We start from the raw sequence: 19,419 nt of genomic DNA, 5'->3' as shown, positions 1-19,419 counted from the left end.
GTTCTGGAGGCTACAAGCCCAAGATCAAGGTGTTAGTGTGGTTGGATCCTTCTGTGGGTGGTGATGGTGCCTCTCCCACAGCCTGCGGTGGTTTGCTAGTGATCACCCGTGTTCCTTGGCTTGTAGACGGTACATCACCCCAGTCTCCACCTTCATGTCCATATGACGTTCTCCCTGTGCGGGTGTCTCTCTCCACGTCCAAATTTCTCCTTTTATAAGGACAGCAGTCATATTGGGTTAAGGCCCACACTAATGACCTCACTTTAACATGATTACCTCAGTAAAGACTTTAGCACTAAATAAGGTCACATTCTGGGGTACTGGAGGTTAGGACTCCAACATATCTTTTTGAGATTCTCTGGTTGAACCCTGGCTGATACACTCTGTGGGTATCTCTTGGTCACATTCCCCAGAACAGCTTACCAGAAGTATTGTGATCTTCAGGTAGTACGTTCCATGTCTCCAAAAACAATGACTTGTCCTCTGATCTGGAGATGTTTAAATCTGAGTGTAAGCATATACAACTTCTCAGATCACACACACAGGGCCAGTGTTTGGAACTTACCAGAAAATTACTACTGTTAGAATTCTGGAGCATCTCAGTTGGCTGGACCATGGGTGTTTTAATTGAAAAGTGGAGTATTTTAACTATAACCTGGGTTTGCCATAAAGAACTGCTTGTCTAACAAGAATGAACGACTTGAGAAGCCAACAGATGGCTTTGTAGGATTTGGGCAGAATGCTCATGGGTGTGAGGACTTGGAGGGGAGTTGTGTTGCTCAAGTATCTAGGGGCTGAGAGCTGGTGAAGACATTTCACATTTCTGAGCCTCTGTTATGTGTTACACACTTGCTCATGGCCAAGGGTGATCTGATTTAATTCTACCTTCTTACTAGGCATGTATTATTCTTCCATGGTGAGGCTGAAGTAAATGAGTCTTAGATGACTCTTAGATCACACATATAGTAAGGACAGGCCATGATTCAGGCATAGAGTTGATCCTCATTCTTCATGGATTCCACATTTGCAAATTCACCTACACCCTAACATTTATTTGTAACTCAGAACGAATGGTGCTTTCATGATCATTCAAGGACACCTGCAGAACAGTGACCAATTTGAGTCACCTGATGCACGTATTCCTAGCTGAGGTCTAATGAGGCGGCACTCTGCCTTCTTGTTTTAGCTCTTATACTATAAACAAGTGTCCTTTCCATGGTCCCTTGAATGCCATGGGTTTTTTGCATTTTTGTGCCTTTTGTTGGTGATTTTGCTGTTTGAAATGGCCCTAGACATTGTGCTGCAGTGCCATCTAGTGTTTGTAAGGGCAAGGAGGCTGTGATGTGCCTTATGGAGAAAATATATGTGATAGATGAGCTTTGCTGAGGCACAGGCTATAGGCACAGGCACAGGCTCACTGGCTGTGAGCTCAGTGTTAATGAACCAACAATATGTAAGGTGACTTTAAACAGAAACACCCATAAAACCAGAGGCTCCCAGGAACCTAACTCCTCGGAGCAGAGGTTCAGTAATCACTAATTTGGTGTTCAGGGTGACTTTATAGGACAGAGATGCTGCAAATGCTGAGGACCAACTGCATCCATGTTGGGCTGTAAAGGCTTCCCATTCTTACTGCATTACGAGGATGGCAATCGGGACCCAAGATGTTGATGCCTCTGTCTTCTTACCTGTTCCAGGGATGAAAGAGACTGTAGCTTGAAAGCATCTGTAGGTCACATTTTTATCTGACTGGAAGCTGATGAGCATTACACCAGAGGAGCTCAGCACAGGGGCAGGAGCAACGAAACCACAAAACCTTGCTGGTTAAAGCCCAGCCCAGGCAAGACGCGGTCAAGGACCCAGCAAATAGGCATGGCATTGGATAGGGAAAAAAAATTAACCTTTAGGCAATTGTTGAGAAATAAACTTATTTGTGGTGTCACAGTTCATTTTCAGAATAGAAAGACTCCCACTGAGAATGCCCCTTAGGGAACTAGTTTGAGTCAATGGGCTTATTTCAGTGGCACTTTCCCCTTCTGACCCTTAGATCACTGGGGGCCTTCCACACCTTCTGTCCAAATAGCTCTTTGGTTCTCCCTCTGGCCCTTCCTGCCCCTGACCTGGGAGAAGGGGTGGTGGTAGTGACCACTTAGGGAGGAGGGAAGGAGGGGGTGTAGGGGAATGAAGGAAGCTTGAACCAGACCCTTTTTACTCCCAAGAACAATTCCCCCCAAAGGACTGGGTCCAAAGGCAAACCAGGGGAGCCGAGGCTCCAGGGGCACAGATCTATTTCCTCCTGTCCTTCCACATCCCTGTGCACCGCCACATAGTCAGAAGAACAATCTCCATTCTCTTCTATTTCCAGACTCTGAAAGGAAAGCTGACAAGACTCCACGTTACAGCCACAGCAAATCAAATGAACCATTGACCTGATTTTGAGTAAGCAGAGAAATGTGGAGTACTCAGCTTGCTCTGGGGTGTGACCATAAGAGGAAAGTGAATGGGGCATTCATGAGTAGGTTAAATTACTTAGGAGAAGATGCTATACCACAGACTCCTAAACTCTAGACGCATCTAAGCTACCAAACAGGGACCAAATGTAAAGGTGTAAATATTTGAGCTCCCTAGGAAGACCAAAGAAACAGCAAGGAACAATCTGAGCAATTTGATAGTACCGGTCTTCAATTGACTTTGAAGAGCAGAGCAGTGGGAAATAGGGCTGATGAGGTGGGAATTTATATTTTAAACACACAGATGATGGGGATTAAATGGAGCCTGAACACTCAGCAAAAGACACAGGGCTGCATGGATGGGACAAAGTGGAGGTAAGTGATCACTAATGGTGAATGTAGGCACAGGGAAAAGGAGAGTATCAGAAGTAGGTTCCATTCAAACATTTCTACATCCTTACTACAATACTTTCCAGTAGTAAACCCTTTTCTCTCCGAGTCAAATGATATGCACATAGTTCTGACTTGTAATCCTAATCTCCAAATTCCTATCTTGAATGGGTCCTGCACACTGGTGCTGTCACTGACTACAGGGTGTGAAATCATCATTTCACTGATGCATGGCACTCAGTATGCATTTATTGAATAGGTGTGTTTTTGAATCACTTCTAGCTCTGGCACGTTCAGATTTTCAACTAAATTTTGTCTTCCTCCTTCCAGAAATCTGCTCATACTTAAACTTTTATCCTCCATTACTCATAACCAATCTTCCCTTAGTGCTGCTTCCTCCTGAAATTTCTCTTTTGAATGTTTGGGTTCCAGAAGCTTTTAGAAAGAGAAATTCTCTACTTATTTCCTCTGTGTTTTCTTCTCCCGTCATGTGTAAAACCTGAGTGATCTTTTTTCTTTTCCGAACATCAGACTTGCTATTTCAGGTGCCCCCCCCACTCCCACCTGCTCTCTATTGTTCACTTGTCAATCCAATTATTTTACTTTTTTGCTGGGAGATGAGCTGAGGGCTGGATGGCTGAAATTCTCAGTCCTCCTCTTTAAACCCTAACTTTGTGGTAAATCCAAACTCTCAGCCACAACTTTTTGTTTGTTTGCTTGCTTTGTGTTTTAAATTAAAGGCTCTGTTCTCTGGACTGTTCTAACTCCACACTTCCTCCTGAGTCTCAGACTTCTTTTTGCCTCTTAAATATATGAGAACCTGGGGCGCCTGGGTGACTCAGTCAGTTAAGCGTCTGACTTTGGCTGCAGTAATGATCTTGTGGTTCGTGAGTTTGAGCCCTGTGTCAGGCTCTGTGCTGAGAGCTTGGAGCCTGGAGTCTGCTTTGGATCCTGTGTCTCCCTCTTTCTCTGCCCCTTCCCCACTCAAACTCTGTCTGTCTGTCTCTATCTCTCAAAAAAAAAAAAAAAATATATATATATATATATATATATATAGGAACCTGGAGGTCTTATCCATCCTTACTCCTCCCCCTTTGTTTTCTAGTCTACTTTCTCTCCTTCATATCCTCTCTCGCTTTCAATTATTATTTTAAGAGAAGGACTTCTAAATAAATGCCTCTTTCCAACCTCATTCTGGCCGCAGTCTTACCTTCAACTCTCTGGTGGCATCTCTCCGCAGATGGCCTACTAGTGTTTAACGAACCACAAAAGCTACGAATCAAATGCTGAATAAACTCCGTATCCTGATATTCAAAAACCTCTGTACTTTTAACTCAGCTCCTCTTCCACTACCCTTCCCAATACAGCTCTGACTCGAGGCCAGCCAGTCCCTCAGCCTGTTCTACGCTAGCTCCTCTGTGCTTGCTCTGTTCCCTCTGCATGGAAGCCTTGATGTTTGAGGTCTTATTGGCATTGACTTTTGTTAGCCATTACTTACAAAGTGTTTTGTTAGCAGTTTAATTAATAAGGAAGAAATGCTTGTTTCTAGAAGGGACCAGGAACTGACTAAACCAGTTACCAGATCCAGATGGAGACAGCCCTTCAACAGAGTAAAGTGCACAGCTGCCATCTAGTGGTATATGTGGGTAGTTACAGGGAAAATAGGCTAGTCTTACTCAACACGTATATATCAAAGAACTTTGTATGCTGGGTACCAGGGAATAGATCTGATTAAAACAAAACAAAACGCAAAACCTCTCCCCTCATGGTGTTTATGTTAGCTCTTCTGTGGAGATACCAGAGCAAAGTTGAGGGTAACCGAGGTCAGTACCTTTATTAGGTAGTGTTTGGGGGCTTGAAAAACCCAGTCACAGTTGGCCATGTTGCTATAGTATTCAGGATAGTGAAGACTCTGTATGAGGCCTTCTTCAAAAAGGACAGTAAGGGAACTGCAACCTGAATCTGAAACACAAGGGAAAACGTCCTAACAATGGCATCACTCAAGCCAAGAGGAATCAATCCTCTGTGTGCTTCCACCTGTCTCCCACAAATGGCTCATCAGCTGACTCCTCAGGCAGAGCTAATAAGAAGGAAGACATCTGTGCACTGATTCTCCAGAACTCGTTCAGCCCTCTCAGCTCACTTGGGTATGTGATCAGCACGAGTCAGCAGGACGGGAGAAGGGGAACCTTCATGGCCTCTCACCTGCCTTGTAGCCCCCTCCGTGATGGAACCAAACAGACCCTGTGGGGGAGCTCCCTGCCCCTCACTTCATCCCTGCGGGGCCTCAACTTCTCTAAAAGGCCTGGGTTGTGCGTGATATAAGCAAATGGTTTTACCAGGAAGGTAGTTTGGTTTTAGAGCTTTATAGGTGAGATTAAACCCAGCTGCATGATCTGTGGCATCAGAGACGAAATTCAGCCGTACAGAGTTGGAGCCAATAAGAACTGATGAAGGGAGGCTTTCTCCACAGAACTTCCCTGGAATGTAAGAATCAAGAGTCTTTGTTCAGAGTCTAGAAAACAGCATCCGTTAAGAGACTTTAGGAGAACTGGCCTTGAACTGGATTTGTCAAGACAGTATAGGGTTATCTAAACCAGGGTTTCTCAACCTCAGTACTGCTGATATTTTTTAACTGGAACATTCTTCGTGTTCAGGCTGTCCTGTGCATTTATCGGATGTTTTGTGGCATCTCTGGCCATACTCATCAGATGCCAGTAATACTGTCTCTAGTCATGACAACGAAAAATGCTTGAGACATTGCCAAATATCTCCTGGGGGCAAAATCTCCTATTAAGAACCACAGAAATGCTCCCCTGTTTGTTTCTTGCCTAAATAGCCTTTGTTTCCTGCTCATGGTTATCCATCGGTATTTCCCTTCTTAGCTGGATGATGCAGTAAAGGTCATTTTCATGCCTACAAAAGCAGCATTCTGTCTGAGAGGTCCTGCAGTATGTCTATATTTTTCCCCTGACAGGCCCCAGACCCAGCAAATAAATCTAGGAAGTCTGGTTCCATGGGAAGCAGATGGAGCCAATGAAGTGTTCTGTGGCCTTGCAACCACCACACAGGCTCACATCAGTTCCTTTCCACTGTCAATTCTGAGTCTGAAACTTGCAGACAGAAAGTGTGGTATTTACAGATGCCTCAGTGCCAGACAGCCTGCAGCCCGGCCCGATTAAGTCCTCGCAGCACGACATCCATTTGACAATGTCAGCATCCACTCACCAAGAAGTCTGTCTTCTAAGGAATATATCGAGAGGTAAGTGTGGTGACAAGACTCTGCATCCAAGTGGGAAACATTGAGCAGCACATGCATCTTCTCTGGTGCCAGCAGGATCCAGACACACAGCCTGCAGGCAGATACATTAAGAGGGAGTTATTTCGAGACAGAAAGTGTCCAGTTAGTGGGCACAGCCAGACTGGAGGTGGGGGCTGGGGGAAGAGTGGCAGGGAGGCTACTCACTGCTTGCTCTCATAGTACAGGTAGGGGCTTTCTGGGAAGTGCAGCTCCCCCTGAGACTCACGGAGCACACGATCCTGCTCACTGCATGAGGCTGGGAAAGAGAGCCACGAGAATCAGGGTAACAGTGGTGACTGGCCACAAGAGAGCCACGAGAATCGGTAACAGTGGTGACTGGCCACAATAGTCCTCTCCTTCTAGAACCTGTACAGAAGTGCCTGGTTCTTCATGATGCATGGTTCCTCTCTTGTCAAATATTTCTCTGGCTTCTGTGATGCCTTACTCTTTTTTGTTCTTTTTAGATCCTGCTTAACCTTGAGATTCAATGATTCCTTCTCCTTCACTCCATCATAACTTGCTTCTATAAATACATGTATTTCCTGGTTCTATCCTTAGCTTTCTTTTTTTTTCCAAAAATTTTAATGTTTATTTAATTTGGAGAGGAGAGAGAGAGAGACAAAGTGCAAGTGGGGGAGGAGCAGAGAGAGAGAGGGAGACACAGAATCCGAAGCAGGCTCCAGGCTCTGAGCCATCAGCACAGAGCCCAATGTGGGGCTCAAACTCACAAACTGTGAAATCATGACCTGAGCCGAAGTCAGACACTTAACCGACTGAGGCACTCAGGCGCCCCTCTATCCTTAGCTTTCATCTCTTTTTACACGGGCCCTCTGACTAGTCTCATCCATACTCTGAGTTTCAACTGTTATTCTACACTTCTGAACTTCAGACCTCGTTTTTCAACCATCTCCTAGATATCCCCTTAACATGCTACAGATGGTCTGCAAAAAACTGCTTCCACTTCTGATTCGATTACTTTTAGGTGCCCTTTGCTTCGTTTCTCAGGCTCAGAACTTTGGTACCATTCTTGGTTCCTCCCTGTCTCCCCCACCACCCATCTAAGTGACTGCCAGGTGCCAATTCTTCTTGTTTCCATTCCCATCCTTTCATTCCCCGGCCATTGCCCTAAGCCTCTAGAACTAATGTGTAATCTCATAAGTCCACCTTGAATGATTTCCCCTCCATCCTATCCCCTATGTGCTGTTCTTATACGGCCAGAGTACTGCTCTAATCTATCTATTTAATTAATCAACTTCCTATTACTCAGTAAATCCAAACTTTTTTTTGACAGGCATCCAAAATTTCTACAAATTGGTCTCCATTTACTTTCTAATCTCCCTCACTTCAGCTGCTCTGACTGACATACTGGTCTCTTACCCCAACATTTTCCTATCTCCATCTTTTAGCATCCATCTTTCGACAAAGAGGATTCCTTGAGCTGCAGTATTTTTCTTTATCTGTATCCCATTTCCACCTGACAACATTCTACTGGTTCTTTGTGGTTTTGTTGTTTGTTTGTTTGTTTGTTGTGATTCAGCTTAAAATGCATCTGTGTTCCAAAGCCTCCTCTGGCTTTTTCCCCCACAGCCGCTTACTCCTGCAGCTCTCAAGGTACTCTTTTTCCTGAAACTATCTTTGTATTTAGTTCCACAGACTCACAGACACACTGAATATTTGAGCCAAAGGTGCCTTAGAGGCTATCTGATCCAGACTTTTTTTTTTTTAACCATTTATTCTTGAGAGAAAGAGCGCGCGCGCGCAAAGTGGAAGAGGGGCAAAGAGAGAGGGAGACACGAAATCCGAAGCAGGCTCTAGGCTTTGAGCTGTCAGCACAGAGCCTGATGCGGGGCTAGAACTCACAAACTGCAAAACATGACCTGAGCTGAAGTCGGACACTTAACCGACTGTGTCACCCAAGCTCCCAGATTCTTTTCTTTATGGACAAGGAAACTGAGGTCCAGAGGTAGGAAGGAGCTTTCCCAAAGTCACAGAGCAGCTTCATTGAAGACTTGGCAATGTGGGGGAGAGTCCCCTGTACACATGAGGACACTTTCAGGGTAAGGCGTGTAGCTTAGTGACCATCTGCACCACCTCACCTCCCGCTCCCTCTCGAGTGTCTGATCTAAAGCTAGGATTCGGCAAGTGTTTGCTGAGTTGAGATGGAGGGCTTGAAGAAGTGAAATGGGAGAGAATCCAGAGCTCCTTCTGGGTGATGGGCTGCCCTGACTGGCAGGGAATGGCTGTGGGTGCCCCAAGTGTGGGTAGATTTCTACCTAGTGAGCAGAGAGAGCTCTTCCTAAGATTTTTGATTACAAAAGGAACTTATATTCAGAAATACTAGATATTAATTCCTGCTCCCCGTGGAGCAGGCTGTAAGAAATACCCACCTCTGGAGCTCTTCCTCTGCTTCCCTGAGAAAGAAAAAGAAGCGTGCTGTTCAAGGTTTGTGGTATCCTGAACAATATTTCAACAAGTTAGCATTTCCCTGGCTCAAAAGTGCAGGGGTTTTTAAGTCACTATGCAACTAATGAAAATCTGATCTCTGGAAAGAACAGAAGGCATAATTTGACAAAACAGGAACGTGGTCTCGGTGTTTTAATGAAATTTCACTCTCTTTATTAAGTGCACTAATCAGGCCATGATTAGCTGGGAGGTTACACAGAGGAAGAGGTTATCTGGTCTACTTCTCCCATTGTTGATGAGAAGGGATGCTGGAGATGAAAATAAGTGGCCCACAACCAAAAAAGAGTTACTGGGGTAGCTACCGCTTGAGCTGAGGGCTTGGATGCCTGCCACTGTACACTTGATAACAAACCCAAGTTCTTACCAAATGAATTTTAATTAACTCCTTTGGGACAGAACAGAAGCCCTATTGAAGCTGGAAGCTACTAGTTAGAAACCAATTACGTTGGATGTGGAGGCAGAACCGAAGTTTCAATTAACTCCCTGATCAGTCTAGTAGAAGGTGTTTATAGACCCTGATCTTTTCAGACGTATGGTACCCAGATCCGTGCCTGGCCTTCTCAACCACAGCATCACTCACATTTTGGGTTGGATCATTCTTTGTCATGGGTCTGTTCTGTGCATTATAGGATGCTTAGCAACATCCATACCTCCTTCCCTTTAGGTGGGTGGCACCCCCACGTTGTGACAACCAAAAACCAATGCAGACATTGTCCTCTGGGGAGCAAAATTTCTCTATAGCTTAATAAATCTTGCTAGCACAGTTGAGAAGTAAATGGTGAAAATACATCTCTAGCTGATTGTTTCAACTAAAGGCAATTTGACAAAGTCTAGGATGAATGGATTCATGTTTCTTTGTATATTTGTATGCTGGACTGCACACCATATTTTACTCTTGTTTTAAATTTCATAAATGTCACAATTCTTATGTACTACACTAAAAACAGAAGCAAACCTGTCTGCTCAGTGGTCCTGTCTTGCCTAGACTCTGCTGACGCTCTCTCTGGCCCTAGCTTCTTGACCTTATGTGCTGGGTTTATTACCAATTTGGATGTGTTTGTGGATCCAGGGAAGCACTTTTCTAAGATCTGTGAAGATCCCAGGGGATCCTTGGTTATCTTCCTGCATGTTGTTTCTCCAGCCTCGGCCACAGCCCAAACCCCAAGAAGTCACACCAGCCAGAGTCCAAGCCCCCTTCTTATTCCGGCACATGAGGGAACCTCCTGAATCTCCCTGCAGGGGGAAAAGCCTCCATTACCATCATTATCAGTGTCTGTGCTCACTCTTTGCCCCCAAGAATATGCTAAAGGAGGATCAATGATATTTCTTCACTTCTAATAACTTGGACTCGGTGGCCGGGAGAACAGCCAAGCACAATTCACATTAAATCTTCAAATATCATTAGGGCCTATCAATTCTACCTCTTTCTTCCCCATCCTTCCCCTTCCACCCTTTCTTCCATCTCCTATCTCATCCTGCAGACTCAGAGAAGTCTTGCCCAGTAGTGAAACTGATCCCAGATCTTGGTCAGCGGGAGGAATGGAAGGAAAGTGATTATCCACTAGATGGAAACTTGTAAGTAGGAAAACGCCAGCCATCCTTCAGCTGTAGAGAACCCTAAGCTCACTGATGGCACTATCTCTGTTAGTTGGTCTTTTGGAAAAAGGAGAAGACCTCCTCTGAATTCACACTCTCCAGTAAAAACAGATTGTAAAAACTGTCACTTTATTTCAACTTGACCTCCCTTGCCACCCCTGACAAGAATCCAGTTTTGCCTGTAGCCTTCTTTCAGCCCCTCACCTGATGGCAAAGCTGAGGGAAGCCCAGCCAGGGACCTTTCAGCCTGACCACTCCCACCTACCTGACATGCATCTCTCCCTCCATCTGGGAAACCTGTGCAGAGAAAGGTCTGCCCACTGATGGGTTTCTTTAGGGTTGACAAAGCTGCCACACACTCTTCCTGGGTCAAAATGGGCAGGTTCACATCCTGCAATACCTGTGAGAGAACGCCATCTAGAAAACACAGAGATGAGAGCCCCAGTGAGGCACTCTCGCACTTCCTCAATTGAAGATGCTACATTCAGGTTTGTATCCTTTGGAAAGCCCTGAATTTCTATGTACAATGAATATTCTCTTTTGAAATGTTTACACCATTGTTGTTGTTGTTGTTGTTGTTGTTTTAAATAAATTAAAAACAACTGTATTTTCTAATTACCCACCAGGAAGTTCTGACATCTGATTAAGAGAAGTGGCATACAAGTTCTTACCTTCAGCTGAGCGGCCCCAGCCTGCAGTTGTACAAATAAATCCAGCCTCAAATTGTTCCTGTGGCTCTGGAAGACACATTGGGCCCACAAACTGGCCTGAAGAAAAGAGCAGGACAGGGTTTGTCTCATCCACGGAGAGGACACCCTAAGCCACTCACCATTTGGTATGTAGGTGGTTCCCCCAAAGACCTTGTGAGAGTTGTGATAGCTATGCCTTGCACCTCCAGGGGCCACTTATCAGACAAAGAAAGACTCTCTCCTGAATCCGCATAATCCTATATTTGAAGCCACAAGCAAAAAGAGCTTCACATAGGGGACCCTCCACCTCAAATTCCTGTCTTGAAGTGCATGACCCAGAACTGTTGGACGTATGCTACATAACATACGCTGTAGGAAATGTGCTATGGAACAGAAGTTATAGAGCACATGGGATAGACAATTCAGAGTGAATCTCTAATGTTTACCAAAATGGAAGGCGCCATCCATCTTCAAAAGAGCAATATCATAGTCCATTGGCTTCTTGATGGAGAAGTAGGGGTGTATGATGATGGTTTCAATGGTGAGGGTTTGCTCCCCTGGCTCTATATGACTCAAGTCATACTCTCCAGCAGTAACATTCAAAGTTGATGCAATATTTCTATGAAGAAGAAGCGGTAAAATGGCTGACTTTCATTTAGCCTCTGAATATACTCGTTGACATATACTGGTTGACATATACTGACTCGTTGAATATACTGGTTGACAATCTGGCCTCTTTCAAATCACATGGATGGATGATATGAGTGTGAGGATACTGAACAGAGAAAGTGAGAATGATTCCATCACTACTAGTAAAAGTGCAAAATTCCCGATTTAAGTGAGGAACTAGTAAAGAGTGGCCTCAAATGGAGCCAATAATATGATAAATTGAATATTTTGCAATGTTATTCATTAAATGTCTAAAAATGCATTTATATTGTAACTCAGAGGTCTGAAGCCATAGTGGACTTTATTCAGCTACCCTAACTGGCTGGCCTGGCTTCAATATCAGTGAGATTCTTTGAGAATTACTTGTGATTCCCCTAAGTATGCTGCTTTAATATCAGAGATCTAATGCTCAGTGTACATTGTGAAAGATGTAATAACACCAAAACTCTGGTATCTCAGCGAGTATGCACAGTTAAGGCTTTGGGACTGATGAACACAATGGGAAGTGAGGATCTTCTCCTTACATTCTTTATGTTTGTAATTTAGAGACATGGTGTGAGATGGGAAAGACCACTCTATTGCCATTCTTTCTGTAGCAAAGTTATCTAAAAGGAACTCGGTAGAATGCATTGAGTTGTATTAAGAACTTTGGGCTTACAGTCTTTGGGCACCCTTTATTCCCAGAAGTGATTTTTTTTTTTTAATATAGAACTGAAAAGGTTGTAATTTTCTCCTGGTATACTCCCTCCAGCTCTTGGCTATATTGGGTACCTAACCTAATACACAGCATCTCTTTAGCCTAACCACCTGCCACACTACAGTGAAATTATCAATTAACTTTTCTTTAGACTATCAACTCTCTGTGGGCAGGAATTACATCTTACTTACCTTTGTATCTTGGTACCCACCAAAGTGTCTAATGCCAAGTGAATATCCAGGGGATGTTTGCTGACTTAAAATGAGAGAGAACAAATATGGGAATTGATTGCAGCCTAGTGACTACCCAGAGCACTAAAAACAATAGAACATTTAGAGCACACAGGAAAGTGGATAAAAGATGGAAGTTGTTAGACTGAAGCTCAGAGAGGCATGACCAGTAGAAAAGCAGACATGAGAGACTTCTTTACGTTTTACTGGCCTCCCTTTGGTTTCCTCTATCAATTTTGTCTTAATCTTTAAATGCTGTAAGTTGATTTCAAAGGAAAAAAAATAGAACAACAATGACCTTTGCATTTGGGGGAGAACTGTTTTTACACTTTTGGAAAAGGAAGAAGAGAAGTTGGATCAAGAAGTGAGTCACTGAAATATAAAGTTGCATTCCAACAGCTGCAGTGAGCCCATGACTAAACATGGACAATGCTGGTCAGGGCCAGGGGCTACCAGGGCATGGCTTTCTATTACTAATGTTTAATGTCAGCTCCTTTTACAAGGACAGAAATCACAAATAAATCTTCCAAAAATGGGATCAGTATGATCAGACATGTGTTATAAAAGCAAAATACTGGTAGGAGCAATATTTTCCAGAATACACATTTTGTATATAGACTTTATTGTATGAAACAAAGGCACAATTAGAAGCACTGGGTTCTTTTACCAATTTTTTAGGATGCATAATGAACCAGATTTTTTTTTTCACTGAAATGTAGGAGAGGCTTTTCACAAATGTATATTTATGATCCTTTGTTTTCACTTGGATGTTATTCTTTAGTTACTTCCAGTCATGTTTGAGTAAATAAAATTTTCTACTCCTGCAAAGAAAGTATGTTTTCTATCAAGTTAAGTACCCTCTGACAGTGTCACTTAGCCCTTTTTGTGTCATGCATGTAGGATGTTCCCATGCTAATGCATACATCACACATTTCCATGTTGTAATAGAGTTGTTGCTGCTGATTCCAAAGGAGAAGGTGGATAATCTGGCATTCATCCATGAACTAGGCCTTTCCTACCTGTTTGCAACGCAGTGAGCAGCCGTAATCACCCACTGTGCAGAGATGATGGTTCCACCACAGATGTGCTTCTGCCTTCGTTTCAGAGACACCTGGATTACAAAGAGCTTAAGTGGGAGCAAGTCAATGCCCTGTGACCCCCCCACAAAACCTGGAGACTGAGCATATTCTGAAAAATAGGCCCAGATGTCTTATATACAAATATTAGAAGTTGTGGAGTGTGAAGGAGTAAAATCTGTCCCATTACAGCTCAGAAGGGTAGTGTTGGAACCAGAATACTTCCAGCCCTAGTCTACAGAAGAGGTAGTTAATTTGAGATGGTTGGCTGTTAAGAGTTTAGTAGAATTGGTAGTAAAACTGGTGGTATTTATTTATTTGTTTGTTTGTTTATTTATTTATTTTCATAATACTGTTGGCCCAGACTGTTACCCTAATAATATGAACAATGCCTGTGAGTGAAGAGAAAGAAAGAAAAGTATAAGATATAGCAGAGTCCAGATGAAGAGGTTTGGGAGAAAAACAAGGTGAGGGCTAAGGTAATCTTTCGACACATGCTTCAATTCCTCCAAGCCTCTTAGAGAATAGTGTGTATCTACAATTTCCTCATGCTTTTAACTATTTGCTTCTAACTACCACTGCTTCAAGCCTATTTTTTAATCTGCCTCTACAAATTACTTGCTATCTTTGGTTTATCTTGTTCATGATATTTGATTTGACTCTAAAATGGGTACAAGTATATGCTGTTAATTCCATTGTCAAAATTAGAAAAAAATCAATGTATTAGAACTGTCTCTTTTTGACCAAAAATTATTCAATAAACTATTAAAAATTTTAATACAGAGAAGAATAGTAAGTAAAAGGAAGTAAAACCACTGACTATGACTTGAATATGAACTTCTGAATTGATTAGTCAACCGATTGACCAGATAAGCAACGGATCAAATCAACTCTTCAACCAAGTAATTAATTCATCAGTTAATCAAATGACAATGACTCAGCCGTTTAGTCAACCTACTGAGCACAAATTCAATCAACCAATCATTACTAAATAGCCACTTACCAAAAATTGATGTGACTGACTTAAAGTAAAAGCAAGGGGCTATTGCTCACAAAATTAAGAGGCAAGAATACAACACGGCTCTCAGGGTAAAGAAAGCTGGGAGAATGTCAAAGACAATAAATGCGAACACTGTAGGCTATAGACAGAAGCACAAAGGCATTTCTATGGCATGGGAAGACCAGGAAATTAGATTGAGAGAGAATTCTTAGGATATCAGCTTCTAAGGACATCCCTAAGATGTCCTATGGTATAGGTACAAATCTCCAAACAGAAATTAGACCTATGGATATGACAGCTTTGACTTTCCTGAGCATCTTTAGCTATAACAATATAATATATTTGTTGACTAAGAAAATTGGTTTTTTTAATTGTAAACTCACGAGGTTGTTTTTTTTTTTAGCTTATTGAAGTGCAATTTTTGTCTTAGGGGCTGAAAGTTTGGGATGGCATTTCCAATTTTTGGAGCAAGCCAATAGTGCATATGATTATTCTGAACACACATTTTCTGGAACTCGATGGATGGACATCTTGAGGGACTTGGATCCTGGCCCACACTCATGAGATATCTGGTTATGAGGTAGGCAGAATGGAGTTCACTGATGAATAGCATGTGTTTCTGGGAGATCCAGTCCTGAGACAGCTCATAGTCTACCTGCCAGAGAATGTTCCCTGAGACTCACCTGCCAGGGGTAGGAACCCTTTTCCACTTGGCTTCCCCCAACAATGCGACTGAAAATGTTAAGGTAATTCCAAGGCTGTGCCTTCACCAAACTCTGCCCACAAGTGGGAGCTGGGAATGAGAGAAGACAAAAATTTAGTGGTTAGATAGCTCCTGGAAATGAGGGATACAGGAAACTTTACTGAGCAAGCAACTGTAGGACATTGAGCATGTAGAAATATTATAAAATCGCTTTATGTTAATTGTGAGATTTGCTTCAACTTTTCTCACATAGAACGGGCACATTATGAAGACACCTATTTTTTTTAATATGAAGGTGAAGGGACTCACCTTTAATATGAAGGTGAAGTAGATCTCCACTGGGTTAGCAGGACTATAGCCCCCTTGGTTTTGAGCAACCTGCCCTCTTAGAGGCTCCTTACAGCATTCTGTACTCCTATAGCATTTATCACATGCCATTATGGTTAATTTTACATCATTCAACCCAGCTAGGCTGTGGTATTCTCAAATATAGGAGCTTAACCTTAGAAATATCTAAATTCAAAATGTCTAGAACAGTTCATTATGCATAGAAGTTGCTCAGTTAAGTAGTGAAGTGGATGATGCCATATTCTGCCTTGGATTGTAATTGTGTGTACATCTTCTTTGCTCCACCCAGGAAACTGAGTGGAGACCATGGTCTATGCTGCCTGACACATTGTCAGATATTGGATTTAAATCTTTATGCAAGTGGAAAGTGGCAGGTTGTTCGAGAAGAGTGGGGTGGAGAGAAGATGTCCTGATTCACACACCACAGTGGTGTTAGGCTAGAAGGGTTGCCAGGTAATGGCAAAAAGAACTCTTTCCTTTTTGTGGAGAAGACTTTATTCCTGAAAAGGTTTCATTTACTTATTTAACCTCAATGTGTTTTTTGACTCCTCAATTAGCAGATGAGATAGATTAAAGATGTTTAGGACTCCCTGGTAATTCGAGGATGGTAATTCTGCCCCTTCTGCAGGTCATTCTTTTCAGCATGTTTTCAAGGAGAGCCTAGAAAGCCCTGCCTTATAATCACCCTGCTTCTTTACCTGGCTGAACCCTCTAATCCTTATTCCTCAACTTGGGCAACACCTCAACTGAGAAGTCTTCCTTCGTTTCCTCAAGCTGTGGTAAGTATCTCTCCTGTATTGTGTAGTACACTTTCCTCCCCACTTTTATAGACTTTGCCATGCAGTATTGTGATAATGAGTTGTTTGTCTCTCTCATTGGACTATAAACTACATGAGGGAAAAAAACCCTATGTTTTATTCATCTCTGTATTTCCAAGGTTTTGCACAATTCCTAGCATACAGTAGACACTTAGAAAAGTTGGATGGATGAACAAATGTTTTTTCTTGAGAGCATATCCTTGAGAGCATAGCTATTTGGATTAACATGGTAAAATATACAAAGTTCTTTCAAATAACTTCTCATTTAATCCCCATTCAATGCCTGTGAATCAAGCACTATCGCCCCTGAATTACAGATGAGAAAGTGAAGAATCTAAGAAAATCACAGCTAATTAACAGCAAAGTATGGCTGTAATACTGAGCCTTTTTGGTTCTGAACCCAATGCAGGCATGACATTGAATCAAAAACTTATTTTCTAACTGTTTCAGTTGAATGGATCATAAGTAAATTAGACATGAAGTTGACTATTTCCTGAACTCGCTGAAGCAAAGACAGAAAACAGGATGATTCTTGGGGCTGGCATGACTCTGACTATAGAGAAGCCTTCCAAGAACTACTCTCACCTTCTGGTACTTGAAGGAAAAAAAGATCATTCATAATGCACCACAGTAAATAGACTTCATATTTCCCAATAGGAGAATTTTCCAAAAGATTTCCAGTGCTTCCCAATAGATGCACCAATAGATGCTGATTTCCAGAATTTGCTCCATGAAAAAAGATGGGATTGTGGGATATGTCCAAATAAGTGAATCATCCCAGTTTTCTCTCCAGATCAATGCATCTTGTTCAAATTGTATCCCGTGAATGTTTTATGCAGTTTCATACGCTGATTACAGGACAGAAGCTCAAAATAATTACATGAAAAACAATTAGATCTCCAAAATTTATATGCTTCTATTTTCCCAAAGGAATATTGAGTTGGGGTTGTGATGTCCATTGCCAGTAAAGGTTATTCCTTCAGACAAAGGCAGTGATAGTGTTTGTTTGGAACTTACCTTTGGGGAGAGAGAGAGTTGCAGATTTACCTTGTTCCACACAGAGCATTCCAAGTAGTAAAATCAGCCTATTCTTGCTCAGAGGCATTTTGAGACTCAGAGTTTTTCCTTGAAAATTTAGATAGATGAAAGAGCACCAAATAGAAAGCCTGTAAGACCAGCAATAAACCAGCTTAAAAAAAAGTTATTTATTAACCAAGACTTGAGTCATTCAACCATGTCCATACAATGTTTCTAAATGTGGTTTCTTGCAAAGATCTTCTCAAGATGTGGGGAGTCGACCACAGAAGCATAGTCTTGATCCAGCAATATTACATGGATCCATTACACCCACATCAATATGTTGCTTCCCCCGGAGTTTATTGGCTAGCCAAGTGGTTGGTGTCTAAGGTTTCATATGCAAACATTACTTGCTCCTTAGTATATAGGTTACCACTTTCTACAAGAGGATTGAATATCAAAGTTGTCCTTATTTGCAAGGCTATACTACATGCTTGCAAACAACCCGTCAGAATATGCTAAAACATTTTTCTTTCTCTTATTTTCCAATTGTAAATGGGCGGTTATAGCTATGTGTTAGAGAAGGAGAGGGGAGGAGAGGAAAGATAATTTGATAGCACACTCAGGTACGAAGTCAAGCTACCAGACAGTCATTTGGGATACTGTCGATTGGGGCATTTGTGAATCTACATTTTCTCACCGTGTTTTATATTTGTAGAAGGAAAACACTAAATCGCTTTCACTTCTACACCTGGTAGACGATGTGGCACAGGAAAGTGGCTCTGATTATACACAAGTCTTCCTCTTCCTTGACTGAGTTCTTGGCACATGGTCAGTGTGTGAGAAACCCTTGTGGATCGGCCAGTGCCATGTGTGCCCACACGGGAATAGGAGATTTTTTCTGTCAGCTTTTACAAATTAACTGCCCCAAAGAGCAAATGCCAAATCAGAAGGCTTTAACGTCCTTGTGACAAGTTTTGCCCTTGTACCACACAATTCTATAAAACTACATCACGTGCAAATAATATAAATGCAAAATGAAGGACACTCAAACCCCCAACTGAGACATTTCCACAAATACGTTAATCCTGAAGCTGGAAAATTTTGGCTGTTGGTATGGGGATTGGTATCAACAATAAGAAGTAGTCAACCCATGTCTAAACTATAATCAAAATCTCAATCTTTTTTTTTTTTTTTTTGTACAAGTGATCTTTCAGGTCCTGTTATATTTTGTCAATCACTTTCCAGACCAATTTAATTTGACTAGGAATATGGCCTTCCTGACTTTAAATCATTATATTTTGTCTACTTATTGTGTGATACTAGTGTAAAAAATTGCAGGAAGACTTAGCCTCGGATTTGCCTAGGATGTGCCAGGGATGTGCCTGGGCGGACAGGCCTCAAGTAGGCACGGAGTCCCCATTAAACCATAGAGCGTTTGAGCTTTCAAACTAATGTCAGTTTCTAGTACCAGAGAATAAAGAAATTGAAAATGAAAAATGAAATGAAAATGAAAATGAAAAAAGAAATCCAAAATGAAAAATGATGAGATTTCCCTTGCCATGTAAGAGTCGGGTATTTTTGTTGACTGCCACACAGAAATGTGATGGGATCCTGCGTGTTCCTGCAGTTCAGAGGAAGACATTCCCTTTAAGCTCTTGTATCAACACATATCATAATTACCAGTGTTATCAACACAGTCTTTCCCAACATGAAGCTGGTCATTAAAAGTTTGGTAATCTAATCTCTTGAGAGTGTAAACTGTGACTCCTTGCTGTTAAAATCGTTAGGGAGATTGTATCAGGTTCTGGAACACTAAATTTCCATAAGGCCGGGTCCCCAAGCCTCCCAGAGTTCCAAGGATTATAATAACTGTACATTGTAGCTGCTTGCAGAAAGGGATATATTGAAGTGTTGCTGCTTGACATGGTAGTATAAAGTCAATTTTTCATCCACCAAACTGTTAAATCTT

The 19,419-nt window shown here is 42.2% G+C and overlaps 1 protein-coding gene across 1 annotated transcript; it reads right to left on the bottom strand.

Annotated features, from left to right (window-relative positions):
• Positions 1–102: 102 nt before the first annotated feature.
• On the bottom strand, positions 103–17,702 carry OVCH2 (ovochymase 2). Its single transcript, XM_049640144.1, has 15 exons — positions 17,448–17,702; positions 15,245–15,354; positions 13,505–13,596; positions 11,336–11,508; positions 10,872–10,967; positions 10,466–10,617; positions 9,648–9,837; positions 8,529–8,552; positions 6,307–6,397; positions 6,069–6,193; positions 5,180–5,320; positions 4,672–4,802; positions 2,283–2,380; positions 1,689–1,816; positions 103–209 (listed from the first exon to the last, which is right to left on the bottom strand). Exons 1-15 carry the CDS (start codon positions 17,533–17,535, stop codon positions 103–105), a joined length of 1,746 nt encoding a protein of 581 aa, XP_049496101.1. The 5' UTR covers positions 17,536–17,702.
• Positions 17,703–19,419: the final 1,717 nt, after the last annotated feature.

This window comes from Panthera uncia, chromosome D1 (assembly GCF_023721935.1).
Source record: "Panthera uncia isolate 11264 chromosome D1, Puncia_PCG_1.0, whole genome shotgun sequence".
Taxonomy (NCBI): domain Eukaryota; kingdom Metazoa; phylum Chordata; class Mammalia; order Carnivora; family Felidae; genus Panthera; species Panthera uncia.
Note: the sequence above shows the minus strand (reverse complement) of the source record. Positions and strands in the feature narration are given on the sequence as shown.